Below are 10,895 nucleotides of genomic sequence, written 5' to 3'. Positions count from 1 at the left end.
GCATCATCGACATTGTAGAACAGAAGCGTTGCTGGAGGAAGCTTGTCATCAATGTCGCAGATCTGAGACTTCGTTGCAAAGCAGAGGTGGAGGCAGTGGTGAAACTAGCAGCAAGCAGTGAGTAAAGCAGTGAGAGAAAGAGTGAGCGGCGGCAACGACAGAAGAAGGTGAGCGACGACAACGACAGAGGAAGGTGAGCGGCGACAGTGACAGAGAAAGGTGAGGGACTGAGAGTGAGAACACAAAGATTAAGTGTGAGTGTGAGATGATTGTGAGAGCGGCTCATGTGAGAGAGTGAAGTGAGTGAGAGACACTACAACAGGATCGGCAGATAGCGGCGGTTAAAAACAAGGATAGCGGCGGTTTTTTGACCGTCGCTAAACATACAGCAACAGTTAAATAACCGCTGAAACTAAGGGCGCCGGCAAACCTTTAGCGGCGGTTTTTTTCGACCGCCGGAATAACCACTGCCAAACCTCAATTTACCGGCAAATACGTTTTGCGGCGGTTGGAAACTGCTGCTGCTTTCCAGGTCTAGGTTGAGACACGTTTTCCAGCGGTTAGATAACCGCCGCTATCTGAGTTTGTTTAAATAACAAGATTTTGCAGCATTCAAACATAACCGCCGCTAACAATAACTTTTTTTTCAAACAAATACTTTATTTGAATTTTGTGTTCATATGACAATCAACATTCATGAAATATTTTAATTTAAAATTGTTTCGTATTAATTTAACTGATTATGTCTGCAATTACAATTAAAAAAAAACATATAAAAATTAAAACACAATACTAAGATATCCCAAATGATCCATATATATAGATGACAAAATAAAATAGTTGATAATAATTTGATCTCAAAGTATAATGTTCATAAAGGAAAGAAGAAAACATTTAAGTGTTAAAAGATCCATATTGTGCTACATTCCCCAAAGACTTCAACTGTGCATCAATTTCAGGTGGAAAAGTGTCTCCTTACTGTTGTAACATGTATTTTACCAGATTTACCATAGTCTGACTCTTTTCCATTTTTTCTGCCTTATGTTTTGCTGTCGCTGCCTTTAATTCTGTAATCTCTGTCTTTTGTTCTGCTGCGGTTGCCTTTAATTCTGTAATTTTCCTCTAATACTCCTCTATTTACACTCTAGAGTTCAATTGTTGGGTCGTGTTATGAATAAGTTCGGTCGGACATGGTCCAAAACCTAACCCCCGAACTCGTCTTGAATGCTCCTTTCCAAGAACTTACGCAAGCGAATCAGTAAGTGAAATCTCCTTCGAGGAACCATCTTGGCTCTCGATATTCGCAATCACTTTCTACAGTCATACAAGAGTTTGGTTGTTGTCATGTCGAAGTTTGAAACATGAATAGAGCAACAATAATTCTTAGCCAACACTTACTCCAGCAACACACGCAGCATCGTTCATATAAGAGCCATTCCTTTTTTTTATGAGTCATAATAAACATCTCTCCTCTACCAATGCGCCTTTGCTATTTTTTCTCTTGTACTCATATTAAATATGTATACAATCATACATGTTACAGAATTATATCACAAACCACAAAAACTTGTATGAAAGATAATACACACATAATTACCTCTTCATCCCTTAGCCTGGCAGTTGTCTTAGAGCCCCCAATATGTGTATAAAGTTGCTTCGACCGATTTACAGCATTTTGTCTACACTTTTCCTATAGATAAAGACAAAAATACAATTTGACATGTAGAAAGCTAACAAGAAAGTAATGCCTCATTAATATTATCCCACTTTTTTGAACGATTAGAAACTTATTTGACTGGTTTTTCGGCCTTTTACAACTATCACTTTCAATCAATCATTTTATTCAGTTATGCAAAATGTTTAAAATAACAACACTAAATGGAGTATGAATCCAATGTTAATTACCTTAGTAGATTCCTTCAAACGATAGGAAACGAACCATCTCCATTGCTGTACATTTATTCCTGATAGTTTCTTCTTTAAATTATCTTCCCAACTCAGTTGCTCGTCATAAAACTTATGATATAAGCGATTTCTTGCTTCTTTCCAAATTTTTCCTAGCCTTTGAATCATGACCTTTTTTTCTTTTCCCACGGTCATCCTCCTCATACAGAAAGGTCCGCTAAATATTTGATAAAAAATGCGATTAACGTCAACAAAGGGAAAGTTAAGTATTGGTTCAGCAATTATGTGTGCAATTTTGTTACATTTAGCAGCGGTTGATCCTAACCGCTTCTAGATGTGAAACTTATAGCAACTCTGACGCCTAACCGCTGCAATAACCGCCGCTAATTTACATTTAGCGGCGGATTTCTACAACCGCCGCAAACCGGCCGTCGCTATCTGCCGGTCCTGTTGTAGTGAGAGAGGCGCAAAGATTATGGTTTGAGGGGGTAGGGTTTCATCAAAAAACTATAAATATGAGGGTTATTTTTGTAATTTTACAATCACGGGTAATAAACGGATATCCATGGGCAGGGACCTCTCCCCCTACCCCCGCCACCCCATTTATTATACGGGTACCTGTACCCACCCCCCACGGGAAAAAAAGTCTCCCAAACTTGCTCTCTGGCAGGTAAACCGCGGATATCCGTCCCACCAGGAATTTTTGCCATCCCTATTCCTATGTGGATGCAATTAAAGGCCCGTTTAAAAAGTTTTAAAAGCTACTTTTTTTTAACTTTTAAGTTATGAAAAGTCATATTAATAGTGTTTGGTATAGTTTTTAGATATATTTTTAACTTTTCAAAAAGTTATTTAAGAGGTTTTGATCTCATTTTCAAAAATTATTTTATCACTCGTATTTATTACACAATTTTAAAATAAGTATTTCTATAATAACTTTTTAAATACAAAATAACTTATTTATAATCTGTTTTTAATATAAGTTCTTAGAGCAGCTTCAATGAAATATTTTTTGGATATAAATTTTGACTTTTGCAGTAACTGAATTGATTTAAAATTAAATCTTGTATTAGATATAATTTTTGAAATAATATTGGTATTAGTAAAGAAATACCATATTATTTTAAAAAAATCAATAAAATATTGTCATTTATATATCCATTAAATTCATTAAATAAATATTGTAATCTTGTTATATAAAGTTATTAAATTAAAATAAAATTTAGTATTGGAATGACAAATTTTAAATTAATTTTTAAATTAATTTTTTTGATATATAATTCTACAAATACTTATATAATATTATATAAGATTCAAAATAAAATAAAATTAAAATCAAAATATTAAAGATGCTCTTATTATCAATTTTTTTTAAAGAACTTAATTAATTTGTTTACGTATGCTCTAAATATAATGCAACTATACTAAATTTTGACTTTAATAATATACAGCTTTTCCCAATACACGTAGAAGTTTTAGTTAGTGAGTGTGAATTCAATAAATTGCAAAATGATAGTTTTTTTATACGAGGTTAGGTGTAATGTGGATATCAAGAATGATGTTGAATGAATCTGTATTTTGATGCTTTTATATTAAATTATTTATATATTGGATTATATTTAACTATTGTGCATTATTATTGCATGTACAATAATACATTTTTTAAAAAATATTATACATTATTTCATGCTTTTATTTATTTACTTACGTAGTTACGTGGTCGTGGTCGTGCTCGTGCAGTCTTCAATCTTCATCATGATTAATTGGCCATGCGTTGAAGGTTAAACAACATATATATGATAAATAATTAAATAAGTACTTGTTTGGGGAAATTAAAAATAAATGGTTACTTAATATCATTTTTTAAAAGAAAATAAAAAACTAGAATGACGTAATACTAAAGGGCTTCCGTTGCCACTTGCCAGCATTCTGATTTTAAAATGTTTGGTTACGATGGTTGACTGCCTATAATGATGCACCAAGACTTTGTTAAGTTGTACTTTATCCAATGTATGTATTGAGCATCTATCTGCATTTTGGTGAAAAAAAATCATGACCCTAATTTAAAAATAAGAGAAATATTCAAAAATTATTAAAATTTATTATTTTTATCATTATTTTTAATTATTAACTTAATTTTTTTATTTTAATAATTTAATAATATATTTTAGTCTACACTTTTAAATATTAATAATTAATTAATGACTAAAAATAATAAATTTTACTGATTATTTAATATTGTTCTAAAAATAATATGTATTACTAATTTTTAATATAAAAATTATTCATAATATTTTAAATATTAAAAAATGGATTAAAAATAGGTTTAAAAAAATTAAATTTATATTTTAATATCAATAAAATATTAAATATTAAAATAAAAATTAAAAAATCAGTAATTTTAATTTGTATTAACTAATATTTTTAGTCATCACCTTTAATCTCACAATCCAATTTTATATTTTTAAATATTATGAATTAATTATTGAAAAAAAAATAATTATGTTAATAATATTGTAGTATTATCCTAAAAAAATCTTTTACCTTCTCTTACGTTGCTATATATATATACAAATCAATACTTCCAATTTTAAAATTGTAGAAATTGAACTACTAATAAGTACAAAGGCAAATCAGAGTTAGTTAAAGGGTTACTATTTTGAGTATTTTCCTGATGATATGAGCATATCATTTTCTTGAATCGTGACAAACAACTATAGTCCAAGGCCCCAAATAATAAATCAAATTAAATTAACAAATTAAACCGAATGAATAAATCTGAAAGTTAACAATTGCTATTCCAAGGGGGTGATTAATGAAATGATGACTTCCATAATACTCATTAGTATTAATATTATTCATATGCAAGGCCAGTAGTATCTGCCATGTGCTGTCTTCATGTGTAAGCATTTGTGTCGGAATTCATGTGTAAACATTTTATTTTAATAGTATTAAGATTTAAAATTTAGAATTTAGTATTTGTGATTAAAGTTTAGGATTTAAAATTTAATCAACACTGTATATTACACATAAAAATATTTTTGTCGACTAAATATTGATAAAAAATGATAAATTTTGTTGATCATATAAAATTATTTTTTAATTTATAAGTTTTCAAGATTGCAAATTATAATTAGTTAAAGACATATACCTATCTATTATTCTACTTGTAATGGCTGTTTTTTTTATATTATAACCACCTGTATAATGTGTCCAATATTTTAGTGTACGTGAGTTTTATTCTGTTATGGAATATTTTTTATTTTTTAAAACACACGATCTCATTTATATTTTGTATATAAAAATATTTTTTAAATTTATTAAATACAAAACGGCAATGCTGTATTCATTAAAAAAAATGATTAAAAAAATCTTTACTCTACAAAACGGCAGGACTTTTTGCATGTGATCAATTTTTCTAAAATGTGGAAATTCAGGTGCATTTTACTTCATGTAAAGTTAATACATGAGAGTCGTTAGATGATTTGACTGATTTGACTAAATTTTTATCTAATAGCTCTCAAATATCAACTTCACGTAAAGTCGACTTCATCTGAGATTCACTTTTTTAAAAATTGAAAAATAAAAGGTGTCAATAACGTTTTGAGGTTTTTGATTTTTTTTAATTAAAAAAATCAGAAGATAGAAAACATTATTGACTTTTTTTGTAGTCACGTTCAGAAACTCTCACAACAGGGTTAAATACGGTTTTTCGGCCATTTTAGTGAATTACACCAATAAAAGTTCAATATTAAAAAAAATGTTCTACTTGTGATATGTGATTAATTAAAGTACGAGTATATGGGTAAATTTTCAACTTAGATTATGCATGCATGTGTGGATCAAGTTGTAGAAATCTAAATTATGGGATAGACAAAATGCAAGACAAGATGCCAGTGCGAAACAAACCTTAGTCAGCCTGGTGTACAGGAGCAGCCACATTGTTTAATGATTAAATAAACATTTTAAAGACTTTAATTTGGACCAAGTCATATGCCAATGCCTTCCCTTTCACGGGGTCGACTCCACTTACCGAAGCTCAACTGCTGAAACCACCTTTATCCACTCTCCCTTCAACTCATATATTATTTTTGCTTTCTTCGTAAGTTTTCCAACCTTCACCTTTTTTCTTCTTTGATTCTAGATATATTCTATTTCATATATAACAGACTCAAATTTATATTATTCCACCCTTTTTAATAAGTAGGAGTGTGTGTGTGTGTGTGGAAGGATATGATCATATGACACCCTATAATAACAATGAAAAAAAAAATGCATATTGGTATTTACAAATCCTTCAAAATTTAAAGGTACAAAATAAAAGAAATAATACTTCCATATATATATATTGAAAAGTTATAAACAACTTTTATAGTAATATAAAATCAAATATAATTAATAAGAGGTGAATTATATGGTAAAGATGTAAGTTTACAGATTTTTTTTTATGGGATGAAAGAGAGATTAAAAAAAATAGGATCCACATTTTGAATAACAATAAAATAATAAAAAATAACTATAAAAAAATTATTTTCTCTTTTTATACCACTTCAATCGGTATAGTAGAGTGTTCTTTAATAAAATAATGCACGTTGACAAAATGCATACATACTTATGCTTCTAAACCTATTTTTCAAATATTAATTGACAAACAAAATTTATTAATTTTTTTTGTCAATATTTGACCAAGTCTAAATTTTAAATACTAAAGTTTAAAATATAACTTGAGTTAATTTAGTAATTAGTTTACAAAACCACTTAAATAAATATTAAAAATTTGAATTTTTTTTTTATATATGCAGCAAATCATCATTAACAAGTACCAAATATTTAAATGGGATTCAAAATTCGTACAAATTAATTTTTGTTGGATTTGAGAATATCATAGAAAACTGAATTCTAAATCTTAAACTATAAATTGTAATAGTATAAAGATAAGATGCTGACCAAAAGTGTTGGTTAATATTAATAAAAAGTATTAGTTTTCTAATATTTTTTTATCATATTCTTGCTTTAATATTTCAATAGGTCATTTTGCACCCTATATATATGATAATTTCCTTACACTAATCTGGATTAATTTAATAATAATTAATCTTGTGTGTCTCTGTTCGTGACTTCGTGTACGTACAACACACCTATACCGGTGAAAAATTTACTTGGTTGCTGAGCAAACATAGCAAAATTTCAAGAAAGGGATTGCAGATTCCACGGGTTAACTTATCCAACAAGCAAGCAAGAGCGAGAGAGAGAGTAGAAACTAGAAACACGATCCGTTCATTGGGGGAAACAAAAGTTCTGTGGAAACTAATCAAGGCTTTAATTTGGAGCTTCAAATAAAGGAAGGATCGGAACCACCCACATTGTTGTGTTATATATTGTTTTGTTGTGTTCAATGTTGATGAAAGAAAAAGGGCAAAAGCAAAGTGGTATGTGTTAGCTAAGCGCCACTGGGTAAAGTTTGTGTTGACGCATTGAATAGTCAATTTTTTTCCCTTTTGGTCCTTAATCATTGTAAACCAACTTAAAGGCATAGGGGGCAGAATCTTTTCACAGAGTTTGAGATCACTTCGGCACTAAAAGGTCTTAATTGAAAGAATTATGGCACGATATAGACATCACTAAATTAAAGGCTCCACTAAAAAATTACTCAAGCATTCTCTAGCTTTTGCTACAAATAAAAATTTGTGGCTGATTGAAGATTGATGGAATGGAGCGGGAGAAAGACGAGTGGTGATACTTGGTTTTTTCTGAACTCTTTTGGTGTTAAAAAAAAAAAAAAGTTGTACCGGACTTTAAGATATTATTTTATATTAATTGATGATATATAGTATGATTCGTTTAAACGAAAAAGTAAAATTTTAGTTAATATTTAAACTAAGTTTGACGGATAATAATAATAATAATAATAATTGATATGCCTATTATAACTCAATTAAAATGTTATAAATTGACGACATACGTTATAATTCGGTTTGGTGCGTTATAACTCGCTCAAATGTTATAACTCGGTCTCATATCAAAACATATATCAAAATGTCCTAACATGATATTACTCTTCTTTAACATAAATGATTCTCAAAGCATAACTGTTAAGTATCTCGCCTCGCATATAAAGGAGGTAAGACATTTTATCGAAGATATGATTATTTTTTACACATTGACTGACTTAAGTATTGGAGTGTATTTTGCAGGTACCTCTCTCTTTGTTCTTTCTGCACTAAGGCGTATTTCTTCCTAGACAAGAAGCTTGGAGTTGAGATAAGAAGTTCAGAGTTGATTGCCAAGAGGACGAGCTATACCAAGTTAATCCACGCAAGAATAATTGGCATCCACCGTGGGTCTAAGAAATAAAAATCCTTTTTCCTTTTTTAGACCCCAAAATTTTCTTGTTCGCCTATGGCTGACCAACCTCCTCCAACATCATCCGAGCTTCTTCGGATGTTAACCGAGTTACAACAAGCCAATCAGCGTATGACAAAAGAAAATAAAAGAACGGCAAACCAAATAGCCAAGTTAACCAATGTTTGGATTGAAAATAAATATGATCATAACGAGCGACTAGAGGATGAAGACCACAATTCTGATATAACACACATTTTTGAAACTCAAGGACAAGAAGAAGATCGACAAGCCGACGAAGATGATGAATTAGACAATGTCGTTAGTCCATTCACCGCTTATGTCATGAATTTTCAAATGACCAAGAGGTTCACTCTACCAACGACCTTAACTCCCTATGACGGATTGGGCGACCCAAAGAAGCACATCAAGAAATTCTGATCTATAATGATAGTAAACAGTGCTTTGACCATGTTTTATGTCGTTGTTTTCCTACCTTTTTAGATGGTCCTGCACTTGATTGATTTTATTCTCTGCCTGCAGATTCTATTTCTCATTTTCAAGAATTGGCAAAGATCTTTGAAGATCAGTTCGCTGCATCTTCCATTTATCTACATGATTCCAACTACTTGAACACAATTAAGCAAGGACAAAATGAAAGTCTGAAAGACTATATTACTCGTTTTATGAAGGTGGCCATTACAATCCCAGAGCTTCACCCTAAGGTGCATTTACACGCCATCAAGAGCGAATTTCGACTAGGAAAATACTAAAAGCGATTACAGTAGCAAAACCAAAAATACTCGCTAAGTTCCGGGAGAAGGCTAAAGGTCAAATGGAGATTGAGGAGCTCCATCAGGCTTGGAAATCAGAAAAAATCCACAATAACAAGACGAGGATAAATCTCGAGACAACAAGAAGGCTTTCAAGTTAACTCCCCACTATGACTCATATACACAATTCAACACCCAGCGGGAGGAGATAATCAAAGAAATCCTAAATGCAAAGCTCATTAAGTTTCCTCAGAAAGTTGGTAATTATCAAGACATGAAGAATATGGATAAGTCCAAATATTACACTTTCCACCAAAAGCGTGGGCACACTACCGATGAGTGTGTCATTGCTAAAGACTTGTTAGAGCGACTAGCCCGACAGGGCCATTTGGACAAATACATTAATGGCCACATTCAAAAATACACAACAAACTCTGCCGACCATTCCTCTACAAGACAATATTCCCGAGACAAGGAAAAGATCACTTATACTCACCCTGACCAACCACGAGGAGTCATTAACTGCATATTTGGAGGTTTTGCTGGTGGAGGGACCTCAAACTCTGCCCGAAAGCGTACATATCGAACTATGCTCTCGATAGATGGTGCTTCCATTAAAACCCAGTGTCCTCCTTATTTCCCAAAAGTGACATTTAGCCATCCGACTTCAACACAAACACCACCAATCTGGATGATCTAATTGTTATTTCTATCCAATTGGGAGACATTTTAGTCCGAAAAGTATTGCTTGATCCTAGAAGCAGCGCAGACGTCCTATTTTACTTTATATTCCAGAAAATGAAGCTAAGCAATAACATACTCCAGCCTTCTACTAGGAATTTGGTGGGATTCTCAGGTGAACGTGTCCCAGTATTGGAATCTGTGTGGTTACAAACCACACCGAGTGAGTATCCTTTAACCAAAACTTCTGATGTTCAATATTTGGTTGTTGATTGTTTCATTCCTTATAATTTACTACTTGGTCGACCTTTTCTAAATAAGTTCGGAACTATAGTATCCACAGTTTATCTCTGTTTCAAGTTTTCCGTACAGGACGATCTCATTGCAACTATTCACATCGATTATGGCGAAGCATGACAATGCTACAGTATCAGTTTGAAATCACCAGCCTCAAGTTGAGCTATAGGAGCACAAGTAAACGCTATCCAGAATCCTAACGAGCTCCCAGCATTATCCAACCTTGATCCAAGAGCTGAGCTCCTTGAACGACCAACACCAATCGATGACTTACAAAAAATTTATTTCACTAATGATCCAAATAAGTTTTCCTATGTAGGTAGAACTCTAAGCTCAAAGCAGAAGGATACACTTCAACACTTCCTCTAGCAAAATGCTTACCTATTTGCTTGGACCCCTACTGATATGCTTGGGATTGATCCCTCGATCATTTCTCACAAATTAGCACTCGATCCATTTGTCCGACCTATATGTTAGAAGAAATGCATCCATGGCGTTAAGAAAAAACAAGCTTTCTTGGAGGAGACTAAAAAGCTCATAAGTGTCGGCGTCATACAAGAGATTAGGTTCACGACTTGGTTAACTAATGTTATAATGGTAAAAAACACAATGGTAAATGGCGCATGTGTGTTGATTTCACTGATCTCAACAAAGTATGCCCAAAAGATGCTTATCCTTTGTTATCTATTGATTCTTTAGTTGATAATGCTTCGGGTTGTGCAACATTAAATTTTATGGACACATATTTTGGGTTTAACCAGATCTAATGCATCTTTCTGATAAAAATAAAATTACCTTTATAACTGAATATAGTAATTATTGCTATAAAATTATGCATTTTGGCCTTAAGAATGCAAGAACCACCTACCAACGCCTCATGGATAAGGTGTAGGACTG

General features: G+C 31.9%; 1 protein-coding gene across 1 annotated transcript; it reads left to right on the top strand.

Moving 5' to 3' along the window:
• The first annotated feature begins 9,294 nt into the window (after positions 1 to 9,294).
• On the top strand, positions 9,295 to 10,118 carry LOC130976296 (uncharacterized). The gene is made up of 2 exons (XM_057901124.1): positions 9,295 to 9,625; positions 9,745 to 10,118. Exons 1-2 carry the CDS (start codon positions 9,295 to 9,297, stop codon positions 10,116 to 10,118), a joined length of 705 nt encoding a protein of 234 aa, XP_057757107.1.
• Positions 10,119 to 10,895: the final 777 nt, after the last annotated feature.

This window comes from Arachis stenosperma, chromosome 1, assembly GCF_014773155.1.
Source record: "Arachis stenosperma cultivar V10309 chromosome 1, arast.V10309.gnm1.PFL2, whole genome shotgun sequence".
NCBI lineage: Eukaryota > Viridiplantae > Streptophyta > Magnoliopsida > Fabales > Fabaceae > Arachis > Arachis stenosperma.
This window is presented reverse-complemented; position numbering and strand designations above follow the sequence as displayed.